Source organism: Marasmius oreades, chromosome 3, assembly GCF_018924745.1.
Source record: "Marasmius oreades isolate 03SP1 chromosome 3, whole genome shotgun sequence".
NCBI classification, from domain to species: domain Eukaryota; kingdom Fungi; phylum Basidiomycota; class Agaricomycetes; order Agaricales; family Marasmiaceae; genus Marasmius; species Marasmius oreades.
This window is the reverse complement of record NC_057325.1, coordinates 1,528,812-1,554,264: the sequence shown is the minus strand read 5'-3', so window position 1 is coordinate 1,554,264 and position 25,453 is coordinate 1,528,812. Positions and strand designations below refer to the sequence as shown.

The window sequence follows — 25,453 nt, the reverse complement described above, 5'->3', positions numbered from 1 at the left end:
TTTTTGTCTTCTAATGATTCGCTCGAATTCGGATACGACTACAAGTACAAGTTCGCCAACTCCAGTCAGTCCTTTCTCATCTAATTATTCCGTACCTTCAGAGCCTACTTCGGACGGTCTGTAATATCCTCGTTCTTCGTCGTTATCTATCTGAAATTTGACTTCATACGATAACAGAGATTCCCGACCTTGGCCAGTTTACTGCCGTTCTACGAGCCTGGAACCATCTTCAACCGTTTCCAAGAACTCTGCATCCATCTCTTGTCAACAGACAAGAGTATACCACTTCTTCTTCTCGCACCGGATCTTTTCCGACAATATCCTCGGAAATTGAATCGGACGAACAGCGTCAACCCCCTTCAACAGTTTGGGCACAGAGGCCTATCGCTTCCTATTTAGCTTCGGGTGATATTACTACAGACACAGAAACCGACCGAGAACGAGAGAACCGTCCACCTCCCACGTCATCCTCGATTTCTACTCGGGGATTTCACCTTATTTCTACCCAGCGTGCTCACGGACTAAATGATGAACCGGACACTGACGTTGAAGATGACGAAGATTATTCCGACGCTCATGTTGGGCGACCTCGTATGGTACAGATCGAAGACTTGGATGAACTTGACTCGACGTTTGGGCACGACCTTTATTATGATGGTAATGAAACCAATAACAACAAAGAGTTGCAACCGGTGGAGCCTGGCAGTCTGGACGTGACTCAGCTACGACTGAACGAAGAGAGTGAGCAGTCGACTGGCCTTGGAGACATGAGTCTTCAAGAGGTTGACGAACAACCTTCGTTGGGATATCTGGACGAGGCTTTACGCTTTATTGCTGCAGAGCGAGAACGCTGGAAGGCTCAACGTGAAGCTGGCCTTACTAATGGATCTACAACCTTGGTATCGGGTGTGTTTCATAGTACTTTTCGTCGTCATACTTTCTATTTATCCGTAGCCAGAACCACGCAGGAAACGACGGAGAAAGCGAAAGACTCTTCGTGCTCATTCGACGACACGAACATCTACTACCTCTACCAATCCCTCATTGACATTCACCTCGTCCTACCTGGCATCTGCTTCCACACCTTCCCTTCTCAGTACTGTCTTTCAGTCACTCACAGCCAGGGATGATGGTGAAGATGGTGATGCCGATGACTCCTCGTCCTCTTACGATCATCGCTACAGTACTAGCTCACCGCAAGTCGCATCCCGGCAGCCCCTCTTCAGGTCCCCTGCTACACCCCAGCGTAGGGGAGTTAAAAACTCGCAGCGGCAGAGGAACCCAAAACTTAAACATGCTTCGTCTACGCCTCAATTACGGCCTCCTCCTCAGCCGCTCGTCGTTGAGGAGGCTAACCCTAGGGTAGGCCAACTGAGGGCTCTCGGGAAGAAGCTGGAGAAATTATTTCCTGAAGATAAACAGTTCCTTGACACGGTAGGCTACGGAACCCTCTCCTCTCCTGCACCTACCGGTGGTACTTCGTATTTCGAAGCGTTCAGCGGGGACGATGTGGGGACGGTCGGTGTTCTGGGAAATTTTGTTGATACCAGGGGTGCTCCGGCACGAGCGAGGAAAACGGATGGAGAAGAAGAGAGAATAATTCATGTTTTCGTTGATCAGTGTGTTCTGCGTTTATCTGTATTGTTCCTCACTGTGTTCATGGTTGTATTCTCAGCTCAAACATCCTCATTGGGTTGTTGAATTTCCTTAAACGATATCCCCGTCAACATCCTCAATATCACGAACTTTTGCAGTATTCATCAGGCGGCAATAACACCATAGGAAACCTTTCATCACCTGCCTATCCAAAACCACCCAAACATCTTTCACACTCCGCCTTGACTCTCGTCTTGGAACGAGGTCGACCAGTAACTCGAAGAGTGTTGGTAACGTCTTCACCCTTATATCAGCCTATGGACAGTGCTGAGTTGTTGGGCTTCGAGGTCAGGGTTTTTGCTCGTGTCCCTGATATGGGCGACGGTATAGACCGGGATCGAGATCGACAAAGACCTGGTAATGGACACAAGAGAAGTTTTAGCTCCGGATCTTTCACAAACAGTCATTTGAACCGGGAAAGTTCTGGTGTCGGAAGTGGAAGTGGCCAAGACATTTCAGGGTCCCCCAAGAAGGGAAGGAAACGGTCTGGAAGTGTTAACAACGGGATTGGTGGCAGTTTTGGTCCACTCTCCAGTAATAATCGAAGAAGGGGCCATCAAAGAGGTTTCTCGGGTGGTACGTCTACAGAAAGTGAGCAGGGTACTTCTCCTGCCACTGTTGGAAACGCAACCTTCCCACGAGCTTGTCAAAGAAGCTTAGGCAGAGCTTCTGTGGCCTCCAGCGGGAATGGAACACCCTCGATGATGATCTTGTTATCGTCATCCATGCCGACATCTAACGTGTCTGCACCCCCAACCTCTACACCGGGACAAGGTGTCGCCCGGGTGCGATATCGCGAGCAAGGGGTGGACGAATTGTTGCAGTTGAAATTACACCAGGCTTTGGCTTCGATCGACGGTCCGCCACCCAAGGGCAGTACTATTATACTTGCTACTGGCGATGGCAATGCTGGACAGTTCAATGAAGACGGATTCTTAGGAAGTGTCAGGACCGCATTGAAGAGAGGTTGGAAAGTTGAGCTATATGCATGGGAAGGAGGGTTAAGTAAAGCTTGGAAACGGGAATTCGGCGATTCAAGCGAGTGGGGGACGCGTGGATGTGCGTACGGTGATGGTCCGAGGTTTAAAGTCATTGGCATGGAACAATTTGGGAGCGAGTTGGTCGAAATTTATTTCTGATGGGGGATTATGGTTATTTTTCCTATGGGTGAGTGCGCTTGTCAAAGCTTTATATTACTCGCAACATCCAAAGAAATGTGTATGTATGTATATTTAGATTTGTAAATGTTTAGAAGAACATAAACTGCTTGCGATCTTGTCCGTTTAACTGACTCGGAGACTCAACAGATCAACGGACTCAAGTATCATATATCAGGCCTCAGACACCTCCGACCAACTAGTTGTTTTGAGATGATGCAGGATGTTACATATGCCAGCAAGTTGTATCATAATGGTTCGGCAGCTGATATGTATAGCACTGCAGAAAGGTGTTTAAGCCGGGAATGTCGACGGACAACCGTTACCATTGAGCTGACCGTTATTCCCTCGGATAAAGGCATCCCCGTAGCGGTTCGTCACCCTTCCGTTCACATGCTCCTCGGTCTGTTCCAAAGCAATATTCATGTACCCATCGAGACAAGAAAGAATGCCTGTTTTTCTGTTCGATTAAGCTCTGAGCTCACGGAGGACGTGAAACATTACCTCTATAATCTACTCCGGAATTCAAACGGACAATGACGCGCTTTCCTACAACTCCTTTCAGAAAATCGGTAGGAGAGCCAGTATGGCTTTGAGGGGGAGGGGGAGGAGTACTGTTTTCTGGGGGAGGTGGTGGTGGAGAATCGTCCATAGTATCGTTATGGTTTATTTGGCGACATACTCTCGGACCGGATTCATAACGCGTCGACGCGTTTCCACACGTGTTTTCAACGAACTCTATCACGAACCACCATTGGAATGGAACGACAGCTCCCCGACGAACTATGGATCCAGATATTCGAGCTTGCGCTGGATGAAGATATCTTGCTTCAGCCTACTCTACCTACCTCAATGTCGCAGTATGCTTGGTATATTCACACCAATCCGGATACTCTCGAGGAAGAATGGGCTCTAAGGTCGCCGCAAGAAGCACTGGCCGTCATTCAAAGGGAGAATTGGGATCTGAAAAGGGTATTTTGATGTATTATTTTCAACTATTCTACAGGTTCTCATTTTCATGGATAGACACTCTCGAAAACGTGTAGACGATTCAACGCCCTTGTCAGTCCTTATCTATATCGCTGTCTGTCATTTGACGATCCATCGTTGATACCGAGGTTCAATCGGAGCGTTGGTATCAACAGAATCGGAGACGAGAAAACCAAAGAGAAGGTCGATGCGAAATTCGGACGTTATACGAAACGTCTATATGTTGCCCACTCCAAACTTCAAGACGACGCCCTGGCGGAAGCATTTTCAAGACTCGTATCTCACACGCCGAGCCTTCAAAGCCTTATAATTGATTCACATCCACCTTTTTCTTTATTCCCTTCCCCATCGGCATTCACGTCTCTCGCCCAGGCTCTTACAAGTACACCAGTTCGTAAAACCCTCCATACGTTACATATCCACGCGGTTCCATACGAATCACTTTCGCACCTCATATTGACCTTCGATTCCCTCCGTCGTAATCTGGTAGTCGCCCATGTGCATATCAGCCCACCCAAAGGCGAAGAGGATGTCAAACTCGGGGCGTCGGGCGGTTTACATGTCGTTCTCAGTAAACTTCGCCAACTTAGCCTAAGCGGCCGCTTTGGGGCGTTGATGGATCAAATGATATGTGGTGACTGGGATTTTGCAGAGTTGAGGGCTCTGTCAGTGGATGTGGGCAGCGGAAGAGTGGAAATGCCAGACCTGGTATGCTTTCTTTGCGGAGGAAGTACCGTCACCGCAGGGGGCGAAAGTGCAGGTGGTGTCAGCGCCGGTGATGGCGATAACATGTGGGAAGGTATCGGCAAGAACCTCTGGCTCCTTGATATTCAGGCTAGTGCTCTTCAGCCTGAGTTGAATATTCCCAAAATCCTCGATACATGTACGCAGCTCCGGACTTTTGGCTTCAATGCGGACTGGCGCTTCCCCATCCCTGGTAATCACCCCCCCGGACATAACCAACAGCAAGAGCAGTCAGTATCGCAGATCACTCTGCCCGGCGCACCACATCATCACATCCACACTATCATACTCCATGGCTTGAACTATGCTTTCAACTCAGGGCTCACTACTCCAAATGGAGGCGGAGGCTTCATGGCACACTATGTTCGACGCTCAAATGATATGAATTTCGCTGCACTGACGAAAGAACAATTCCCGGCTCTGAAACGAGTGAGGGTCGGAAACGGAAAGGTTCTTCAAGAATTGGAGAAGAATGGTGGCCCAACGTCAGGTTCAGCGGGAGCGGAACCCGCTGCCGCCCCTTCCAGCGGTAATGGCATTGGGGAGTGGGCAACCGTATTTTCTCAAGCTACGGCTGCCTTAAACCATCCTTCCTCCACCAATCCATATGGTGCCGGTGGGGGAATGGATCGATGGGAGAGATGGTACGATCAATGCGTAGCTCTTGGGGTACGACTGGAGGATTGTACAGGAGATGTGCTGGGAGAATTACCGCCTCCCCTGGGGGATGATGAGGAGACTGACAGCGACTGGGATAGTGAGGAAGGTTCATATGAGACGGAAGAGGAGGAAGTAGCTGAAGCGCTACTGTCTCCGTCAGACTCAGATTCGGAATCTTCCACACCTGATCTAAAAGGGAAAGGAAAGGAAAATGAATGGTCACCGCCCGTGAAACGTCGAAATCGTCCACGGCTGTCGATCGAAGAAACTCGTCCATATATTCGTCAAGTTAGAGAGATGACAAACGCCATCCCCCCGCCCCCCACTCCACCTGATAGTCCGAAGAAGCCGAGTAATAGCAAGTTTAAGTTTGAGAGTGGGGCGAGCTTGAGCAAGCCTCACGTGCAGGAGCTAAGGAGGCTGGTGGAGGAATGCCGTCTATTTGAAGCACAGGGTGAAAGGGAGAATAGGACATTCATGAGGACGAGAGGCATGGCAGCGTTAATGGGAGCCGATGACGAAGACGTTTTTTGACCAGAAATGCCAAATCTTGCCTTGCTAAATTGACTAACCGCCAATTGGTTTTGCAAGGCTCTCTATTTGTTTCGTATATACTGAGCAAATATTGAGTATCCATTATTCTAGTGACGATATATACGTCTATCTCGTGGAACTCTGTTAACATTAAATAAATAAATATATCCCGCATACGAGCAAGGCAGTCACCAAGTTGTCAACACATCCTAGATCTTCTGGAGGAAAGGCTTTCAGGCGGTTGGTTCGGGGGTCAGCGATGTTGGGGTGCCTTCAGCACCGTTTCGGAGGTTCGCCAATAGGTCCCTCAGTCGCTGTCGTAACTTCATAACGAATTCATCGTCGTCTGGAGATGGAGGTGGCTTTGAACAGAACTAAGCAAGCCATGGGGGTATGAAAATAGCACCAGGACCCACTAGCTGGTCTAAAAGATACTTCAGAGTGCGTCAGTTACTAGCAAATGAGCGAAAATGCCAAAAAATGCACCTCAGCCTCGTCGATAGTCCAATCGCCGAAAGGAATAAGTAGTCATTCTTTGGGGTAAATAAATCGTTTCACTCACTAGTATTATAGGACCTCTAGTAGATCAAGATCAATTTGTCGATACCGCACACAGCGAAAGTACACTTACCTGTTCATGGTGGAAGTAGGACCACCGGCCGTGCTCGCAATGTTCTCATCCTCCGCTCGACCACGATTCAGCCCAACCGCCTGTCAGTTGCAATTCGAGTTGACGAACGCAAGAAAAACAGACTACGATGATAAATTATGGATACCCCTCATTAGCTGTCCAGCAAAATTTCCACCCGAACTGGTGAGTACCCTCACCTTCCACATGCAAAGAGTCGCTTGGTAGAAAACCTCTCCTTTCAGTTTGAAATAGCCGCATCGCAGCTAATACACCACCCAGAATATAACTCAACACTCATATTGCGGTCGGAAACCTTACAAAATCTTACCGACCAAGACGCATTTCCAGAGTGTACACCCCAGCTTCAGGACTATCATAAAGTTCGTTGTATCCACCGGAAACTTCTACCAAGAAGACCGGGACGAGATGCTGCTCTTGAACAATACTGTACGCTCTATGCTGCTAACTCAAGAAACTATGAAGCACCAGATTCTGAAACCGTTCCAACCACCTTGGTTTTGACGCCTATCGTAACTCCCGAATCCCCTCTTCCTTACTATCACCCAACCGTTTCACATTTAGCCTTTCGTTTTCTCATGGAGAAAGACAAAGGAATCCTCCGAATAGAAGCAATACCACTCCCGAACACATCACTGGATCCCAATGCTCGGCTATACCGCACTTGCCTTGCCCTTCTCGATACGCTTCATCGTTATGGGTGGGGAGCAATGACGAACTATCAGAAGAGGGTCCAACACGACATCCATGTCCCACGAGAGGAATATCAGGATCTTTATCTCGTGATGCGAGAAAGGCATAAAAACCTCGTCGACGCCTGGCAGGAGGTCACCGATCCTCTGAAACACGTCTTTGAGGTATGTATTACATGTCAAAGTGCGACAGGCGTTGAATGTCTTGCTCAGGATATCGGTATCGCCACATATCTGATGCTTTTGTGGAAAAGGACATTCACCTCAGAGAATCCGATGGAAGACTCTAGTGAACAAGCAGAACCTTGGAAACGATGGCCACGTCCACCAGGTGGTTTTGTAGACTTTGGGTTCGTTTTTTTTACGACCCCAGAATATCCTTCTCATTGTGTCCTCTTTCTTCGAACAGGTGTGGCAACGGACTTTTGACACACATCCTTGTTAGTGAGGGTTACGATGGTCATGGGTTTGATGTTCGTGCCCGAGCTTCGTGGTCGACATACCCTCCCCATACCCAAGCAAAATTATACGTATACGCCTTCGATCCACTGTCTTCCACAATAGGTTCAGATCATCTTCAACCTGGGGCGTTCATCATCGCCAATCATGCAGACGAGCTTACACCTTGGACTCCTGTTGTCAGCACTCTGATATCTGCATCAGGCTATCTTTCCATCCCATGTTGCGCCTGGACCTTCGATTCAAAATACGAACGCTCCTCAAATCAACCATTTCCGCTTCCTTCTGACGAATCACTGGAAAGCTTTACGACCAGGCTGAACTTGGGGGGCGATGGGAGCAATACTAGTTCGTACACTATGTTTCGGATATGGCTGGCAACGTTGAGCCTTCACTGCGGATGGCAAGTAGAATGTGAAACTCTCAGAATACCGAGCACGAGAAACTGGGCGATAATAGGTGGGTGGATAACGGTCATGTTTATACCACAACATCAAATGATACACCTTCTTGGTAGGACGGAAACGACTGGAGCTTGTGCCAGATCAAGTTGCGCATGGCCATGTCGAAGGTATCCTCCAGAATGTTCAGGCGCGAAGACTCTTCAAACCGAGAAAACCAGAAGGTAAAGCTGGGCACTAACATAGCTAAATCGGCCCGTGCAAGAGGACATCAAAAATAGTGGGAATGTTCTTGTCCCGATTCATTAAGGTGTGGATGTGTGCGGGGGCGTGTGCCCCTTATCTATCCAAATTACAAAAAAAGTCATACTACATGTATATCAGCTATCTCGTCCGCATTGTAAGCTACGAGCGATCCGTATAGATATGCTATTCCAAAGGCAAGGAAAAGAGTAGCACCGCCGAGCGTGACTAGAGGTCGTATGCATTAGCTGACATTGTTAACGCAAGAGCTGAGAAGACGTACTGTGCTTCACAGATATTTTGGTCGACACATATTTTCCTCCAATTACTGCTACGGCAGTACAGCAACAATGTCCAACGATAGTTCCAAGCGCGATCACATAAGCGTTCTGCGACGATAGTGAACTCCACAAGTACTAGCCGAAAGAGTGCTAAAAACATACGTGGGCAGCACCAAGAGCAATCGTGGCAATCTGACTTCTATCGCCCCATTCTCCAAGGAAGGTCAACACGAACGATTTGACGAAAACAGGTCCAAGGATAAAACTGCAAAAGTTCCTTGCACCCTCCAAAACAGAAGATTGCTTATGAGGGCGCGGCGAAACGCTTCTATGTCTCCCGCCTTCTTCCATTTCTTCTAGCGGGATAATATCCCCATTCTCGTACAGAGCGCCAGTCCCATCGTGCCGCGCATCGTCTTCCTCAATCTCTTCCTCTGCCTCTTTCATCTCCTCCTGTATTTTTTCATTTCCAGCTTTCATCTGCCGACCTTCTATCATCATTTTGGTCCCAAATACGAGGAAAAGGATTCCTGCCGCCAACTGCGTCCATCTCCGTGGTATGAGGGAAGGTAAGATGTGGCCCATGGCCGCGGAGAGGATGGACATCACGACTAACGAACCAAAAGCGCCAGCAAAGACGACGAGACGAGGGTGAGTCATGGCGAGAATAGCAGCTATTAGAAAAGTTTTGTCGCCAACTTCAGAGACGATGATCATGGCGAATGCCTGAACGAGAACCTCGACGCTTCCTTCTTCATTGCCTGGACCGACATTGGTGGACATAAGGATGGTGAACAATATGGAAGGACCCAATTGAATGAGCGAGAACGATTGGGTTGACTCGCGCCAATGAAAGACGTCCAAAGATGACGAGGGAGGTGAGGTGAGGTATGAGTGTATATGAGTACTTGAGTGACAGTGAAGCTGGTGGCGGTGTTTATTCACAAGGTTATATACAGCCGCAAGTTATTTTCTTTACACATTAGCCGGGGTCCTGTACGGAATAGTACTTGTCCGGGGTCCCAGTTCCACTCCACCACTTCTTGTAGACAGACCGACACCACGAATATTATAATCTTCACCCACAATCTCCTTCACCGCCAGCATTAGTCTGTCCAACCGGGTGACAATCCCATATGCAATTGAAACTCCAACACAAAAAATCCTAGAGGGAAATCAGTAGGATTTGGAAACTGCACCAAAGGAACGTTTCTTACATGTACTGTTTATTTTCTAGCATCTCTGGTGTAAGCGTTCGTGGAATCCCATAATCATAATCATCGTCCCGAGAAACTACGTCGAGTCCGTGATACTTCAGCATCATTCGGTTGAGGAGCGGACAAGGCGTTATCTGAGGCAATGGGTTGCCGGTTCGTAAGGAGTGAGAGATCATACCTATGAATCATCTTCAGCAAATCAAGTCCAAAATTTTGATGGGTAGTTATTACTGATGACAGCAAGCATATCTCCCTGAAAATCGGGATCAAAGAGTCTTGTTCGAACAAGGAAAGCCCGAGTCCACGCAGGTTCAAGATGTTCGATGATGGAAAGTAGGTTCGATAACGCATAGGTGAGTTGTCTAGTTTTTGATGAGTTCAATTGGCAGCAAAACGATTTCAATCCCACATTTGCAACTCCAGTACTTTGTGGTAGCGCTTTGCTGGCCATCGTCCCCGTAAAGAGAACTACACATTGTGGTAAGATTTGGTTGAACCGACATTAAAACTGAGCCTACTAACCTCGTATATGACGTTTGCCTTTAGAACAGCAGAACGGTTAAGTTTACTTCGAATAGCTATCAGCCTTTTGGCAATCTTTTGGTCTTCCTCTGCATTTCTAACGCTTGCGTACGAGATAATGGCACAATAGATCGCACCAATTTCGGAACTAGTAGTCGCAAGTGTTGCTCGTTGATATCTTCGGATAGTGTATGAAGGGGGGAAGAAAGAGAACAGGCTAAAAAGGAATTTGAGCACGCATCTAAACTGCTAGAGTCGATACAGACACTCACAATGCGGCAGTCACTCCGACAGTGACCAAGGTGAATCGACGCTATGCAAATTGAATCGTCAATGCACGAAGTGAAGGAGCGTAACATACCCATGCGACATCCCAACCAACTCCCGGATTTCCCGGCAAGATGATACGCGAATCTTGATAGGAATAACCAACGACCTAGAGGGACAATTTTAAACTCGGAAAGGAGAAATGGACACTAGTTCCGAGTCCACTTACAAGGAAAGTAGTCACTAGGAAAATAAGTACCGTCATCGGTGGGCCTGGGTAATACTGCCGCAGATAGAAGATAAAGGGAAGAACGACCGCAGAAATAGCTGCTAGTCCGTATGGATTACCCTGCCCAGATCCAGCAGATATATACCTGCATTGCGTTGAGAATTCAATTTTACAGTGGTGATTATGGTTGAAAGACTTTTGACTCGCCATATCGCCATACCCATGATACCGCCAAGAAAAGTGCTCATTATACGAGCTACCAGACCGAATGTAGTGTCGCCTCGGAACCGTGCTAAGGTAAGTTGTGCCATCACGCTACAAAAAGCCGTCAGTAGTGTGACTTTGCGTTAACATAGTTAGACTCACATTGCCCAAACAAACCTGTTGTCTGAGCGCCAACGGGTTGTTTACAGAATTATGATTATGAGCGCGTAATCAGGAAAACTCACTGTAGGCAAATTGCGCAGAGGACTTTAGGAAGGAGGGCAAACACATTATAGCTATGGGACGTAAAAAGAGGAATGGTTGAGAATGAGCGAACGTGGTCACAGCTATCACCTACTTGTCAGAATGCCGGCCTTCACAGCATACAATGCGTTTCCACCTCCAAGGCTGGCGACAAAACGATAGAGGTGGCTAACGACCCATTCAAACGAATTTCGCGGAGGTAACGCATCTGGGTCTCTGCGACGGGCTAATCCAAGGTCGTCCGTAGGTCCAGACATTAAGCCCTGAATTGTATCTGGATCTTCTTCGTCGTGATTGAGAGCGTGATCGTATAATTCCCATCCTTCCCATTTAAACAATCGGTTGACTGGCGTCCATAGCCGATAATGATGCCGTTCCTTTTCCAAACGGATGACCTCGTCGAGCTATTCAATGGAGTGGTTAAAAAGAAATAAAGGTTCAAGGTGCTAATTTCGCATACCAGGTCTAGAATCATGGTCGAGAAACGCATCAAGTGATACTGGTAGACATAACAGTGGAACAGATACCGATAGCTGGGCGGTTCAGCATTCGTTTCGAACATCACTTTCCAGGGTTCGATGACTGCATGCCTGACAGCGAGTACGGATAAGGCACCCTGGAAGTATTGAAAATAGGAAAACTGACCTATCTTTCACAAGAAAGCTTTCCAATAGCTCTCCATGTTTATCTCTCAGTGACTGTAAGGCTTCCAAATTTACTTTCCAAGTTTCCTCCTTGCGTTCTGTACTCGTCCAAAAATTCCACCTTCCCTTCTTACCATTTAATAACCAATCCTGCATCCACACTAATGACTCACGACAGCTCACTAACAATCCATCACAGCTCTCTTTCAAAAGTTCCTTCGTTCGCTCGGTGTGATACTCGCTGTGAGGATCGTAGAAGTGAGTAGCCTCCAGATCCAAATAACGATGGGTCTCGAACACGCCAACAGCATGACCTTCTTTGGCGTTCATCCGCGAAAGAGAGAGGTGTGAAAGAGCGTTCAAAAGCATTCGATGATGGTGACTGTGAGAATGGTGATGAGAGTGGTGGTGACTGTGGGATTGGAAACGCGCATGATGAGAATGAATGTTGTTTTTGCGGTTGCTCATCGTTGGAGTGCTTGGGGACATTGGAGTACTCCTGTCTTCGGTGTCGTCCAGGTTCGTCACAGTATCGGCCAAATGCGAACCTCCGTCGGGGCTCCGTTCTAGAGAAGATGCTCTGGAATGTCGAATCGATGCTGCCCCAGACCTAACCGGAGTCATGATTCCGGGTGTATCTGGCCTCGAGGGACCTGGAGTTACAGGAAACCTTTCCCTTAACGGGTCAATTAAGGTCCAGTATACGGTCATTCCGTTAGCACGAACAGCCATTCTCCTCCCAATGTCTTGAATTGGTTTGTAGTCCATTGGTGCAAACCTGTTGTAAATGAGATCGGATGGCAAAAGACGGCCAGAACTCGCTAGCAGAACAAGGGCAGCCTCAGCACTCGTCACAGCCTTTGAGAGGGATTGGCTCGTGGGCGCGAAATCGGGACAAGTGGAGGGCATCTTGAGCAGCTCTCTATGCAAATCGATTGATCGAACGAGAGGTGCGAAGACACAATACAGACGCGTAGTGAACTGAGCTGAGACAGTTTGAGGGAATATACCGATGGCGCATAGCACTGCAATCACAGAGTGAAATCCAAGGGGAACGATGATGGCCCGACCGATCTGAAAAAAGCATTCTGGTGAATTTGACTGGAACCTCGCATCATCATTTTGTGCGTACTTGATAATATGGAAACGGCACCATGGCAGCGGTCGTAAGAGATATAGCTGAAAGGGCTTCAGAGGAGCTGGAAAAGGAACGAAGGAATCACGCACTGAGACAAATACATGAAAGCATACAAGCGAACAGATAGGGACCGGGACCCTTCCTTGCCCGGAGATAAAGGAGGATAGCGGTACCTGTGAACATAAACACTCCCAGTACAACTGTTGGCTTTAGTACAATTAGTAGACTGAGCAAATTACAAGATCTATTGAAAAATCTGGCATACCCCAGCTTCGACATACTGCCCTCCTGAGGAAATGGCAGTGGCCAAGCTGATGCCGGGTTGGCGATTCGTACGGGCCAGATCTGCGAGTTTCATTCCCAAGCAACACCACCTGATATACGGTGGTTGAATTCCATATACCGAATAACAAAGAGTAAGGGACTTACGCCCATGTTGACGTAGCAAAGATGACGATGAGCACTTCGCGCTCGATGACGACCAGGAAAGGGTCACCGGGAGGAGATAGAATAGAGGCTGGGCAGACCATAAGCGGGGGAAAAGGTCACCCAGGCAACAAAAAGGGTACCGATGAGAATAAGAAATGATGCCTAGAAAGAAAAATGTGAGCTGTGAGCGTGGCGCATCGACGGTGTAGAACAGAATCGAAACGACGCGCCTGCCCCACGTAGACTTCCACGGTCGGTACAACGAATAGAACCATAGACAGCCAAGCCGCGACTGCACATCTCAATGCAACCTTGATATTCGACCAAGTCCAATTGTCAGGAATCCATTGCAGACTTGCTGGGATCTTCAAGTTCAGATTGGAGAAACGGGAGCTTGTTGAAGAGCTAGAACTGTTGCCATCTTGACTTTGACTGGCATTTTTGTCGTTTCGTGACATGGGAGAAGCTTCGCACTCTTTGTGGTCGGCCGAGGGATCGACAGAAATGGGTCCTATTATAACCGCATATGGCCCGCTCCCAGGCGATGTCACTGATCACGAGTTTCGCTCACATTTTGCCTGCAAGCGTCCTGCAGCTGATGGCACTCCACCTCAACTCCTCTTCACTTCCTGATGTCTCCCAGTACACTCCTATACCTTCTGATTTTCCCTCTCTCACTTCACGCTTTAACCACTCATGTGCCTAATTCTCTTTGCAAATTCTCCCTGCAGCGATACGTTTACGATCTATGTCCTCTCCTACAAGAGCCGGCCTTTACAGTTGGTGACTATCGGTTCAACTCACAGAATGATAACGGGCCAACGGTGCGCAGCGAGATCATTCATCGACAATTTCTAATTCTCTCTACTTACAGTGTACCAAGAATACTTGGATATGTCTGAACGGTTAGGTTCCAAGTATAAACCCCATATGCATATGTTCACAATCAACCATCGTAGACCCGCAACGATCGCCAATAACGGTTGCCTCTATTCATTCCCCGATGATATCCAAACCCGAGATGGAAACACACAGTTCAATTTATCACCTTGAATACTGAATCAAAGCCTGACTGATTCGTCACTAGAACTTCGGATCCAGTACACAGGAGGAACTCATAACGGGACATTCCATTCCGCTTTAATATACTTTATCTGCGACACAGATACTCGTCTAGTATGTGTATTCCGGTATCATTACCGTGAACCAATGCTAAATCAAGGCACAGGAACATTCTAGTGCGCCCAAGCCTCTTGTCGAACATGATGGTATACACTCCTTTCACTGGGCTACCAAGCACGCATGCCCCATCGCCTTAGCCGACGATCTCACCGATTCTGGATATATCTATATTGCGGAGGATTTGGAATCTCAACCCGACCAGGGTGAGCAGGAAGAAGGTGGTGAAAACTTCATAGATCCGACCGTGAAACCCCGGTTGTCTGCCCGAGCAACAGCCCTTACTATATCGATCATCGGGTAAGCGCTCTTTAACAAATATCTCTTCTGTAAGACCAACAACAGCCTTAGAATGCTCTTACTTTCGACGTGCTACTTCATCTATAACCCTCCGACCCAACTATTAAACCACTATCTTAGACCTAGTCTTTCTCGATTACCTCTCCCCGACATCAACAGTTTTTGTCTCACGCGGTTCAAACCCAAAAAATACCGATCTGGACGACGTCCACGTCCACACAACTTCCGGGTGGGCGAGAACAGACTGGTGCAGTGGGCACAAGAGGATATGCTTGAAGATGATATTGACGTTATGGTCAATGCCCACGACGACGACGATGCTATTCTAGACGAATATGTCCCCCTTAGTGTTGGGATGGATTGGCAAACCCGAAGGCCAAGGGATTATGGAAGCACTCAGTTTCCATGATAATTGTGGCGTAGGGGTCAACCGTAATCATTTCGGAGACATTCTAGACCAGCCTCTAAGTAACGATACGTATGTATATGTATTCTATGTACCTTGCTTGGTATTGCATTTGGATTGCACATACTTAATCAAATCTACCTAGTTGCGAAGACAGGAATTCCCAGAATTTACAGCGTAGGTGTATGGTATTAGAACATTAAACACTGGACAACAAAACATCGCACAACCATGACTACACCTACGACAAGAGATGGTCCCTAGTTGGAGAACAGAAGACGATAAACCCGAACGTACAACGGAGCGTTGCGGCGTTCTGCACGGTATTGGCGCATTTCCTCAACAGTGAGCCAACATTTACGGCCAGTCTACGAAAGTTCAAGAACCGTCAGCAAACGAACGAGAGGCGAAAAAAGCAGATTATAACATACATCGAGGTCGATTTCACTTGCTCTCTTGGGTTTCTGGCGCTTCCAGGCATATCCGATGATCCAGAAAGCGAGAATAATGGGAGCCGCCATGTAGGCCATGAAAAAACTTTGGACTCGTTCACTAGAGCCACCCTCGAAGTTTGGTGGCCAGATCGCCTGAAATTACAAGGGGGGTCAAATCGTGTTGAAAGCGGGGAAAGGACACTATCGATCAATTACCACGTAGAACTGTGCGACCAAGACAAGGGACATCATGATGACACCTAACCAGGAGCCAACTACGCCACCTAAAGCTTTGAATGGTAGTTCCTCAACAGAATGGCCTTGTGCTTTCCATGCGGACCTGAAACGGATGCTGAGGAAGAGAAACATATCAGAGGGGAAAAAAGGTCCACTAAGGTATAGCTAGAATCCAGACTCACTGGCAAACACAGATGGAAATCCAAGTAACGATGGTTGAAAGAGCAGAGATGGCAACGAGCCAGTTAACTGAAGTCGAAAAGAGTCCCCATTAGCATCATGCGGTAAGCAACACAACTTTGACATTAGACTTACACACTGTGGCACCGTCCTCGGCAATATTGATATATGCTAGTGCGCAACTCGAGAGGAAGAGAAGGACGGAGAACAGAGGACGACTAGACTTGTCGACGTAACTGAAGATTTTTGGAGCGTACCCGTTCTCAGCGAGAGCGGTAAGCGTCCGGGAGCCAGCGTATACAGCGGAGAGACCGATAGACAGGACGGAAACACAGATGGTTGCGTTCACAAGGTCTTAATGATGTGTTGTTCATAACAGCTATTTGGAAATTTATGGAATAAAATCTCACGGTTAAGGCCTGGTATGTGTGCCCTGTCCAGAGCAATAACGAACGGCGAGGCATCTGTAGCCTCAATGAGTCTCAAAAAAGTAACGAAAAAGGTTGACACACTTACTAGCTCCACTTCCACCCAAAAGGCGAGGTTCGTCGTAGGGGATGAGAAGACCGATAATAGTAAGTGATGTGACGTAGATGAGAGTCTTGAAAGAAGGTCAAGATCCCAGAAGTGATCAGCATTAGTTGATGCAGTGGGAAAACTGAACAACGTACAATACGCCAGAAAGTTCCCTTTACAGCAGCTGAATCAATCCTAGTGAGTCTATTATCGCAAGTGTTAGTAGTGAAACGACTGCGTACAAGGCATGGTTGCACGCGGGTTCGGTGTTTCACTCGCAGCCAAACCAACAATCTCCGTTCCAGCTGTGCAAAGGCGATTCAAGAAAAATAACCTAACCAAACCGGGGGGAGAACTAACCGAATGAGAAGGCAGCTGCGGATTGAAGATGAGATGAACCGGCGGTCTCACTACTCAGTGACAGAAATCACATACCCGTAACGAACACAGCGCAAAGACCTTGAAAGCCATTTGCGAACGCTCCGGGGTCGTGCCAATGGCGCCCCCCTAAGTAGCTGGTGTATTCACCTGAACTTGGACCGCCGCCACAGATACAGATGCTATACGGTTTTAGAACAAAATATAAGAACAGGATCACACGACCAGGGGGGGAAAGGCACAAACATTCCTATGAAGATGAACATAACCACGACGAGTAGCTTGAGGCAAGAGCTCCAGAATTCCTCTTCAGCAAATCCTAATGTACCGAGCAAAGCAGCGATGACTACGATACGGTTGAGTATGAAGCGCTTTCATAGGAGTTGTGGAGGCACTTACTAACAGCGACCCAAAATATAGTGATCAATGCTGCGACTGGCACAGCATCGCCCCAATATTGCACCGTTGTCGCAGCGACCGTTACCTCGAGAGGTAGAATGACAACCCATTGCAGCACATAGTTCCATCCCATTGCAAAAGCAAAACCGGAGTCGATAAAACGTTCAGACAAATTGTAGAAACCGCCGGAAACTGGGTACATGATCGACATCTCTCCGAGGGCCTGTAGAAAAGACAACGGTCAGTAGCTGTATCTGTGTGGTTGTTGCGAGAACTCATACTTGTGTGACGTTGATCAACAAGATACCGACCAAGAGCCACGCAATCAAGACACCAGCCGGACCACCGATACGAAGAGCGCTTCCAGATCCAACGAACAGTCCAGTACCGATACTACCACCTATGAGGAGATAGCTAGGTCAGGAGGTTCCAAATTTGCGAACGGGATTGTCTGCTTACCGACAGCAATCATTGAAAGATGCCTGGGCTTCATTTTCTGTTGGAGCATGGGCCCTTCTGCCTTCAGCTGCTCTAGCTGAGATTCAGACACTTGGCCGGCAACTACTTGACCACTAGAGGCACATATTAGAAAAATGGCTTGGTCTTACTACGAGTGAGCTCACCCAGTTGGTCCTGGCGCCCGTTTGAAGCTCTCCCAGTTGAGACCTAGTCGTGTCCACATAGACTCCTTGGAGGGATCATACCACTCGATTTGATTGGAGGAGACGCTACCGGCTTCGTCGATTTTTTCCTTCGAAGAAGCCATGTTGGACAGGGACTACGATTGGGAATTACAATAACCAACTGTAGGTTTTTATAGCTGGGATATCGAATCTCTTAGCGAGATTTCCACCAGACCAAGACCACACTAAGCGAGAGGGCCGCATGCTCTATGATAAGAAACGAGTGGATGACTTTTTCCAAGCATATCCGGATGACAAAATGGCACTGAATCCGCTTCGGCTAGCGGAGTTTGACCTCGTTCTAACTAAATCGGGACGTACAGCTGATATCTGGGCAAAAATATACGTACTCTAGTATTCTCCCATTCAGAGCGGGAGGGAAAGCAAAGGAAATCGACTAGAAACCCGTTAACTGAGCTGCGGGATTTGGTAGAGAGCCAGTATCAAATGCCCTGAATTTCCCACGAGCGTTCACAGACGAAAATAAGTTGCTTACGGCATTCAGGGCACATGAAATCCGACACTGATATCTACCCAAATCCTGCAGCTCAGTTATCAGGACGGTAGATAGGTTTTTACAGTTACTCCAATACTCTTAGGCCGCTTCCAGAAAGAAAGCTGTAATTCAAAGCACTGCATCCGTCCAAACCAACCATTTATTTGTTTCCACAATGTGGGGTATTTTGGTCTGTGGGTCACTGTAGGCGAGCGTACAGTATGACATGCCAGAGGCCGGACACCCCGATTTATCCGTTTCCAAAAAAAGTTATCGTTATCAGGCATCGAAGCTATGCAATTTCGGCCTGATTTTATCCGGACGGGGATTTCAAAAATTCTCCATTTCTATCTGGAAGGGCCAAACATACCTGGAGAGTATTAGGTACAAAATGGATATTCCTTCAGAGTTACAGCGGCGGGGCACATTCGGTGATCTTGTTACCTCATTTGGATATTGAAATTTATAGGGGAGAAAGATGAGTCTTTCACTATAGCTCAGTTCCCAAATCGTTGTCGAATGAGTTCCTACGCGTTTCCCTTCTGGTTCTGCTCCTTCAAAATCTTCTCGGACTCGGGGACGGTAGGGCACACCTCCAGATGGACCATGGTGCTAATTTTTCGCATGAAAGAAGTGCCGGTGATCTGAGGATTCGACATAAAACATATGGACCAATTTCGTAGCCAACAATCCGGTGTTTTGGCATGAAAGTTGACCAAAATGTTTTTGCAGATTTCGCCCGGTGATTATTCTTCTAACTGCTATCTGTTCTCCAATTTCTCTATTTCAACTCTATCTTATGCTAAGGAACGAGGCTACTGTAACTTATCTAAACTAAAATTTACAACTCAACAAACCGTTTTAAGCTTTTTTCTTCTATGCTTTGTTTTTGTGCATCATTTGATTATGTAACTACCAGTACCACTTGGCCCTCTGCCTTTGCACAGCTGCTCGCAGCGCCAGCACGTCCTTTCTTTATTCCCTCCGCCGTGCTGGCCTCGGTAATCTCGCTTCGAAGATACCCTTTCCAGTATATCTTGCGCCATGTCTGTCTTCAATCGGTCTACAAATCCTCCAGATCCTGATAGCGAAGACGACACAATAGACCCTGAGCTTCGTCTCAGGACCGTTAGGACAGCAGCTTCAGCTATTGCAGAGTCTATTCGGTCGGAACAGAGAGCAGAACGCCGCAAGACCAAGAAGAGAAGGCGTTTTTTTAGCAGACATTCTGACAAGAAACGAGCTGAACCGACCCCGGATTCCCCGCCTTCGAAAGAAGTCCCTGGTCAAAGGCGGAATGTATATGTGAACCATCCTTTAGCCCATCTTGAGGTCGACAATAAAGGGGAGCCGATAGCACGATACAGTCGTAATAAAGTACGGACGACTAGTGAGTACTCTATCGGCCAGTCCTTACTGCTCGCAAGCGTTGACGTTATTGATAGAATATACATTCCTCACCTTCATACCCAAGAATATCTACGAGCAATTCCGAAGGTGCATTTTAGAACTATTACTGTCTTCTAACTCATCCAGCTCATTTTTCTGTTCTAGGGTTGCCAACTTATTCTTCCTCACTCTTGTCATTCTTCAGCGTTCGTTTATGTTTATACTTCTGAGGGGCGATCCACTCACCATATAGTTTACCACAGTCTTTCCCGTGTTCGGTGCCGCCAGTGGTCCTATTGCGGTCTTGCCTCTATCGTTCATTATAGCAGTCACCGCACTCAAGGATGCCATCGAAGATTACCGCCGGGCTACACTCGATGACCAGGTCAATAATTCCGCCGTTACCCGTCTCGGAGGTTCTTTCCGTAACGTCAACCAACCCACCGACCCGCGTTCGTGGTGGGAAAAAATCACCGGCGTCGCGCATCCCCAGAAAGTCACGAAAGGCGTTCGCAGATTGAGGGATCTGGAAGCGGGAGTCGCCGGCCACGGAATGCGAGTCATGCTTAATCGAGGGAATTCTTCTCAGAGCGTTCTTACCGACACGCAAACTTCGAGCACCTTCGAATTGAATCTTGGCGCAGGTGGAAGACGACTGGACGACATCCACAGTATCGATTCACACAACTACCCCCCTAGCGATCTTTCGAGACCTTCTCTCTCTGAAGGTGCTAAAGGGAACAGTCGCTCCAATGAGTGGGGTCAATACGATCCTGTGTCTAGTCTACACCATCCTGACCAATCACGTCCGAATCTCACCGGTGTTGTCGACCCACGAAAGCGCGTCAATGGGACTATGGTATGGGAGCGGACGCTCTGGAAGAAGCTCGATGTCGGAGACATTGTTCTTCTCGCCGATAATGAGCAGGTTCCTGCTGATATCGTAGTCCTTGCAACGTCAGATCCTGATGGGATGTGTTACTTGGAAACGAAGAATCTGGATGGCGAGACGAATCTCAAGCCTCGGAAAGCCATCAAGAGCACTATGAATCTTGCTTCTGAAGACGATATTGAACGCTCCTCTTTCGTTCTCGACTCCGAGCCCCCCCATCAGAACCTCTACCTTTATCACGGGATTTTACGCTACAAGGACCTCGCCACAGGAGAGCGAAAACAGGACCCAGTCACGATTAACGAGTTCCTTCTTCGTGGATGTGCATTACGCAACACCGAGTGGGTAATTGGGCTAGTGGTTTTCACAGGAGCGGACACGAAAATCATGCTCAACGGAGGGGACACGCCTTCGAAGCGGAGCAAGATTGAGAAGGAAACCAACTTCAATGTTATCGTCAACTTTGTGATCCTCGTCGTCATGTGTGTTCTTGCAGCCATTGTAAACGGCATCCAAGAAGCCGATACCGGAACTAGCGCTTTCTTTTTCGAAAGCGGTTCTGATGCAACGGACAGTCACATTCTCAATGCTATGATCACCTTTGTGTATGTTTACTTCTGCTCATTAGCTCATTAAACTCAGTCTCTTTCCTCTCTAGATCGTGTTTAATTGCCTTCCAGAACATTGTTCCCATCTCCCTTTACATTTCGATCGAAATCGTCAAGACCATTCAGGCGTATTTCATCTCGCAAGATATTGATGTGTATTACGAAGCTCTAGACGCTCCGTGTGTTCCGAAGACGTGGAATATATCGGATGACCTTGGTCAAATCGAATACATATTTTCTGATAAAACGGGTACCCTCACACAGAACGTCATGGAGTTTCAAAAGTGCTCGATCAACGGCGTGCCATACGGGGAAGGTGTTACTGAAGCTCAACGAGGCGCAGCCAAACATGCAGGAACCACCTCAGAGCTGAAGGATCCGGTGGAACTTAACGAGAAGCTGGCGTCCTTGAAACAACAAATGATTGGAATCATGGAGCGAACGTTCAAGAATCGATATCTACAGCCAGACAACTTAACTCTGATCTCACCTCGACTAGCAGAGGATCTAGTTGACAAGCGGGGCGAGCAGCGGGGTAGAATCATAGCTTTCTTCAGAGCACTGGCTATCTGTCACACAGTTTTGTCTGACAGAGTTGACCCCCAACATCCTCATTTTTTGGAGTACAAGGCTGAATCTCCGGACGAGGCAGCGCTAGTGGCTGCGGCGAGAGACGTTGGGTTCACTTTCGTAAATAAAGGCAAAGATGGCGTCGAGATCGAAGTTATGGGGCAGAAGGAGCGCTACGAAGTACTTAAAGTTCTCGAGTTTAACTCGACTCGAAAAAGAATGAGCGTCGTGGTCCGGCGGCCAGACGGGAAGCTAATACTTTACACCAAGGGCGCAGATACCGTCATCTACCAGAGGCTGGCGAAAGATCATGACCAGCAGTTGAAAGAGAGAACGAACAAGGACATGGAAACCTTTGCGAACGGAGGTTTGCGGACGCTCTGCATCGCTTATCGGTACTTGGACGAGGACGAATACATGAAATGGTCAAGAAGTTATGACAATGCGGTCAACGCAATCGAAAATCGAGACGAGGAAATTGACAATGCCAATGAGTTGATCGAGCATTCGCTTCAGATTCTTGGTGCAACGGCCCTCGAAGATAAGTTGCAAGAGGGTGTGCCGGAGGCCATCGAAACCCTACACAAGGCGGGAATCAAGCTGTGGATTCTGACAGGTGAGTTGTTATTTTCGCTTCAATTACCACCCATCGTCTAATCGATATCGAGGCGATAAATTGCAGACCGCAATTGAGATTGGCTACAGTTGCAATCTCCTCAAGAACGACATGGATCTCATGATCCTTTCTGCGGATTCATCGGAGCAGGTACGCTCTCAAATCGAAGCAGGGTTGAACAAGATCGCGTCTGTCCTTGGGGCCCCAAAATGGGACGTACGCAACAGGGGTTTCGTTCCCGGCGCTCAAGCCTCATTCGCTGTAGTTATTGATGGGGATACTTTGCGTCACGCGCTTTCTCCTGAGTTGAAGCCTCTTTTCCTGAACTTGGGGACGCAATGCGAGACTGTAATCTGTTGTCGTGTTTCTCCCGCACAAAAGGCCCTCACCGTGAAGCTCGTACGTCACAAGTTTCTCTCCCATCGGCGTTGTTAAATTTTCTGTAGGTCAAGGAGGGACGGGATGCCATGACCCTATCAATAGGGGACGGTGCCAATGATGTTGCAATGATTCAAGAAGCCAATATTGGCTGTGGACTCCTCGGTTTAGAAGGCTCTCAAGCTGCGATGTCTGCCGATTACGCGTTTGGTCAATTCCGTTTTTTGACGAAGCTTCTTCTCGTCCATGGTCGTTGGTCGTATCAACGCATCGCCGATATGCATAGCAACTTCTTCTACAAAGTATGCCTGATCTAGTCGATGTGACGTAATCAACTTATTCCCTGGCAGAATGTTATCTGGACCTTGGCCATGTTCTGGTATCTACCCTTCAACAAGTAAGAGTCCGGTATTTTGTTCTTCAAGTCCCAGAATTGACGATTATACAAGCTTTGACGCAACTTATCTATATCAATATACGTTCATCTTGTTATACAACCTTGTATTCACATCGTTGCCCGTCATCGTTATGGGAGGTATGTAATCTACAGCCTTTAAGAAAAACCGGTACTCACAATAGCGCCAGCGTTCGATCAAGATATCAATGCAAAAGCGGCGCTTGCCTTCCCCCAGCTCTACATTCGAGGCATTCGAGGCCTTGAGTACACTCGTATGAAATTCTGGATCTACATGGGCGACGGGCTTTATCAGTCGGTCGTGGTATTCTTCATACCCTACCTTGTTTGGACCCTCAGCTTGACAGTTTCGTGGAATGGTAAAGGATTGGAGGCATTGTCCGAGTTCGGAACGACCGTTTCCGTGGCTGCAATATTCGCTGCGAACACGTTCGTTGGTATGAATACCAATTAGTATGTCTGGCTCATGTCCTTGCCAGGTCTGTCTTTGATCCAACTTATTTTAGCTGGACCATAATAACCTGGCTTGTGGTTTTTGGCTCGACAATAGTTATGCTATTGTGGATCGTCGTGTACTCGTTTTTTTTCAGTGCCGACTTTATCGACGAAGTCACCATTCTTTTCGGCGAGCTGACTTTCTGGACAACTATTGTCTTCGCAGTAATCGTCGCACTCGGTGAGAATCGTGATACACCTCAGTACGGTTTCTTGCTCATAATTATTTTAGCGCCTCGGCTCATTTGCAAGGCCATTTCCACAGCCTACTTTCCCTTAGATAAAGAAATTATCAGGGAAATGTGGGTCCGAGGTGATCTCAAGGATCGGCTTGGAATCAAACATCGCAAGGGCAAAAATGTCCGGAAAGAAATCAAAAGTAGTGGCGGTTTGGAAGCAACTCCTATGTTCCACCAGCGTTCTGGGTCAGAGGTGTCGATCAATAATGTGTACGAACCAACACGGACTAATTCCAAACCCGCTCCGGTGGCCATCATAGACCCCTCTCAACCCCATCTACAAGGACCTGGCCAGCACGTTGCCGACCCTCCCACGCAAGCTGGGTTCAATCCTCAATCTCTATCCCCGTCACCGCGGCCAACTTCTCCCTACCGCACATCGTATTATTCAGCAGCCGATATACCCCCTCCCTCACCACTGCCTTCCCCCAAGTATCGCTACGCCGATGGAACCATTACGAATACTCCTCCCCCTCCCAGTCGACGCGGAAGCGTGGCAACTACATCGATACCCTCTTCGCCTACTCAATCCATGCCGGCTCTACCTCTGCTACACCGCAATCTTCAAGCACCTCTCCCTGCTGGTTTTACGAAACGTATGAGCGGTTCCCAATCTGACAACCATGACCCCGGCTCGTACGAAATGTGTTTACGGACTCCAGGTCACGGCGAACGATCGGCAAGTGCAGCCAGTGCAGCCACCTTCGCCACCGCTCATGAGGACATCTGGGATCTCCAATCCAATGCACACCAATTACATCCTACACAAGGCTCTCAGGGATATTATCCCGACGACGATCAATCTCGTTATTCTCATATTGACAATAAACGGACTAGCGCAACGTCTTGGCAAGGAGGGAGAGCTATCTAAATTGCACGGTACTAGACGCCTTTTCCCTCTTCTTACTTACTTACTTTTAGTACATACTTATCAGTGCCACCTCAACTTGTCTTTCATTCCTTAGCACATCCTACTTCGTTCTCGACCCGATCTGTCGTGCCTCACTTGATAATACATAACCAATTATACCATATATATATATATAGGGATCTAAGGGCATCTGTAACTTATTGAATAGCCAGCAATGTTATATAGTTATGAACTACCATGAATCAATGACATGGCCTGATGAACTTGACTCTTGCCTTACAGTCAAATGAGGTACTTACAGTAAGTAGTCCAAAAAAGTGACGACCTACTTACCTTATAAGGGAATACCAGCGTGTGTCATTGGAAGCCGGTGAACTTGCTCCCCGGATCCG

At 47.8% G+C, this 25,453-nt stretch overlaps 9 protein-coding genes across 10 annotated transcripts; 5 read left to right on the top strand and 4 right to left on the bottom strand.

Annotated features, from left to right (window-relative positions):
* Positions 1-13: 13 nt before the first annotated feature.
* Positions 14-2,795, top strand: E1B28_005834 (uncharacterized protein; the record flags this gene model as incomplete). Its single annotated transcript, XM_043150427.1, has 4 exons — positions 14-116; positions 178-906; positions 959-1,619; positions 1,676-2,795. 4 exons carry the CDS (start codon positions 14-16, stop codon positions 2,793-2,795), a joined length of 2,613 nt encoding a protein of 870 aa, XP_043011514.1.
* Positions 2,796-2,949: 154 nt separating this feature from the next.
* Positions 2,950-3,468, bottom strand: LSM6 (U4/U6-U5 snRNP complex subunit lsm6). Its single transcript, XM_043150426.1, has 3 exons — positions 3,318-3,468; positions 3,152-3,265; positions 2,950-3,093 (listed from the first exon to the last, which is right to left on the bottom strand). The coding sequence occupies exons 1-3, from the start codon at positions 3,463-3,465 to the stop codon at positions 3,062-3,064; spliced, it is 294 nt and encodes a 97-aa protein (XP_043011513.1). The 5' UTR covers positions 3,466-3,468; the 3' UTR covers positions 2,950-3,061.
* A 104-nt stretch (positions 3,469-3,572) lies between these two features.
* On the top strand, positions 3,573-5,741 carry E1B28_005832 (uncharacterized protein; the record flags this gene model as incomplete). The annotated part of the gene is made up of 2 exons (XM_043150425.1): positions 3,573-3,785; positions 3,840-5,741. The coding sequence occupies 2 exons, from the start codon at positions 3,573-3,575 to the stop codon at positions 5,739-5,741; spliced, it is 2,115 nt and encodes a 704-aa protein (XP_043011512.1).
* Positions 5,742-6,404: 663 nt separating this feature from the next.
* On the top strand, positions 6,405-8,212 carry E1B28_005831 (uncharacterized protein). Its single transcript, XM_043150424.1, has 5 exons — positions 6,405-6,555; positions 6,615-7,247; positions 7,296-7,432; positions 7,492-8,000; positions 8,059-8,212. The coding sequence occupies exons 1-5, from the start codon at positions 6,412-6,414 to the stop codon at positions 8,181-8,183; spliced, it is 1,548 nt and encodes a 515-aa protein (XP_043011511.1). The 5' UTR covers positions 6,405-6,411; the 3' UTR covers positions 8,184-8,212.
* A 94-nt stretch (positions 8,213-8,306) lies between these two features.
* E1B28_005830 (uncharacterized protein) lies at positions 8,307-9,249 on the bottom strand (the record flags this gene model as incomplete). The annotated part of the gene is made up of 3 exons (XM_043150423.1): positions 8,307-8,413; positions 8,469-8,574; positions 8,629-9,249. 3 exons carry the CDS (start codon positions 9,247-9,249, stop codon positions 8,307-8,309), a joined length of 834 nt encoding a protein of 277 aa, XP_043011510.1.
* Positions 9,250-9,391: 142 nt separating this feature from the next.
* E1B28_005829 (uncharacterized protein) lies at positions 9,392-13,894 on the bottom strand (the record flags this gene model as incomplete). Of its 2 annotated transcripts, XM_043150421.1 has the most annotated exons (19): positions 13,611-13,894; positions 13,381-13,542; positions 13,217-13,325; positions 13,041-13,158; positions 12,946-12,992; positions 11,815-12,887; positions 11,630-11,759; positions 11,264-11,573; positions 11,151-11,201; positions 11,068-11,089; positions 10,909-11,016; positions 10,702-10,846; positions 10,567-10,641; positions 10,478-10,518; positions 10,206-10,422; positions 10,093-10,151; positions 9,915-10,045; positions 9,684-9,861; positions 9,442-9,631 (listed from the first exon to the last, which is right to left on the bottom strand). In XM_043150421.1, the coding sequence occupies exons 2-19, from the start codon at positions 13,479-13,481 to the stop codon at positions 9,442-9,444; spliced, it is 3,105 nt and encodes a 1,034-aa protein (XP_043011508.1). In that variant the 5' UTR covers positions 13,482-13,542; positions 13,611-13,894. The 2 variants fall into 2 exon arrangements, with proteins under 2 accessions (XP_043011509.1, XP_043011508.1); XM_043150422.1 differs by having other exon boundaries at positions 9,392-9,861; positions 9,915-10,151; positions 13,381-13,468; positions 13,521-13,542.
* A 68-nt stretch (positions 13,895-13,962) lies between these two features.
* Positions 13,963-15,268, top strand: E1B28_005828 (uncharacterized protein; the record flags this gene model as incomplete). Its single annotated transcript, XM_043150420.1, has 6 exons — positions 13,963-14,204; positions 14,255-14,285; positions 14,340-14,414; positions 14,468-14,556; positions 14,609-14,859; positions 14,911-15,268. Exons 1-6 carry the CDS (start codon positions 14,013-14,015, stop codon positions 15,266-15,268), a joined length of 996 nt encoding a protein of 331 aa, XP_043011507.1. The 5' UTR covers positions 13,963-14,012.
* A 106-nt stretch (positions 15,269-15,374) lies between these two features.
* E1B28_005827 (uncharacterized protein) lies at positions 15,375-18,305 on the bottom strand. The gene is made up of 16 exons (XM_043150419.1): positions 18,033-18,305; positions 17,869-17,981; positions 17,691-17,809; positions 17,410-17,632; positions 17,257-17,356; positions 17,068-17,192; positions 16,993-17,007; positions 16,875-16,937; positions 16,788-16,816; positions 16,633-16,717; positions 16,527-16,580; positions 16,252-16,470; positions 16,119-16,185; positions 15,916-16,051; positions 15,697-15,852; positions 15,375-15,633 (listed from the first exon to the last, which is right to left on the bottom strand). Exons 1-16 carry the CDS (start codon positions 18,173-18,175, stop codon positions 15,526-15,528), a joined length of 1,755 nt encoding a protein of 584 aa, XP_043011506.1. The 5' UTR covers positions 18,176-18,305; the 3' UTR covers positions 15,375-15,525.
* Positions 18,306-19,511: 1,206 nt separating this feature from the next.
* Positions 19,512-25,317, top strand: E1B28_005826 (uncharacterized protein). Its single transcript, XM_043150418.1, has 12 exons — positions 19,512-19,978; positions 20,034-20,085; positions 20,143-20,183; positions 20,241-21,474; positions 21,528-22,663; positions 22,716-23,062; positions 23,110-23,343; positions 23,392-23,438; positions 23,491-23,576; positions 23,627-23,909; positions 23,963-24,132; positions 24,184-25,317. Exons 1-12 carry the CDS (start codon positions 19,633-19,635, stop codon positions 25,059-25,061), a joined length of 4,854 nt encoding a protein of 1,617 aa, XP_043011505.1. The 5' UTR covers positions 19,512-19,632; the 3' UTR covers positions 25,062-25,317.
* The last annotated feature ends 136 nt before the right edge of the window (positions 25,318-25,453 follow it).

Excerpts from the sequence above, each read along its gene's own strand:
- LSM6 (XM_043150426.1), bottom strand. The coding sequence starts at position 3,465 with ATGGACGATTCTCCACCACCACCTCCCCCAGAAAACAGTACTCCTCCC. Across the intron at positions 3,266-3,317 it reads TTCCGGAGTAGATTATAGAG|GCATTCTTTCTTGTCTCGAT; the intron begins GTAATGTTTCAC and ends ACAGAAAAACAG. Across the intron at positions 3,094-3,151 it reads CTTTATCCGAGGGAATAACG|TGCTATACATATCAGCTGCC; the intron begins GTCAGCTCAATG and ends ACCTTTCTGCAG.
- E1B28_005831 (XM_043150424.1), top strand. The coding sequence starts at position 6,412 with ATGTTCTCATCCTCCGCTCGACCACGATTCAGCCCAACCGCCTGTCAG. Across the intron at positions 6,556-6,614 it reads CAAAATTTCCACCCGAACTG|TTTGAAATAGCCGCATCGCA; the intron begins GTGAGTACCCTC and ends CTCTCCTTTCAG. Across the intron at positions 8,001-8,058 it reads GAGAAACTGGGCGATAATAG|GACGGAAACGACTGGAGCTT; the intron begins GTGGGTGGATAA and ends CCTTCTTGGTAG.
- E1B28_005827 (XM_043150419.1), bottom strand. The coding sequence starts at position 18,175 with ATGGCTTCTTCGAAGGAAAAAATCGACGAAGCCGGTAGCGTCTCCTCC. Across the intron at positions 16,471-16,526 it reads ACACATACCAGGCCTTAACC|ACCTTGTGAACGCAACCATC; the intron begins GTGAGATTTTAT and ends CACATCATTAAG. Across the intron at positions 16,052-16,118 it reads ATTTCCATCTGTGTTTGCCA|CATCCGTTTCAGGTCCGCAT; the intron begins GTGAGTCTGGAT and ends TCTCTTCCTCAG.
- E1B28_005826 (XM_043150418.1), top strand. The coding sequence starts at position 19,633 with ATGTCTGTCTTCAATCGGTCTACAAATCCTCCAGATCCTGATAGCGAA. Across the intron at positions 23,910-23,962 it reads GTTGGTATGAATACCAATTA|CTGGACCATAATAACCTGGC; the intron begins GTATGTCTGGCT and ends AACTTATTTTAG. Across the intron at positions 24,133-24,183 it reads CGCAGTAATCGTCGCACTCG|CGCCTCGGCTCATTTGCAAG; the intron begins GTGAGAATCGTG and ends TAATTATTTTAG.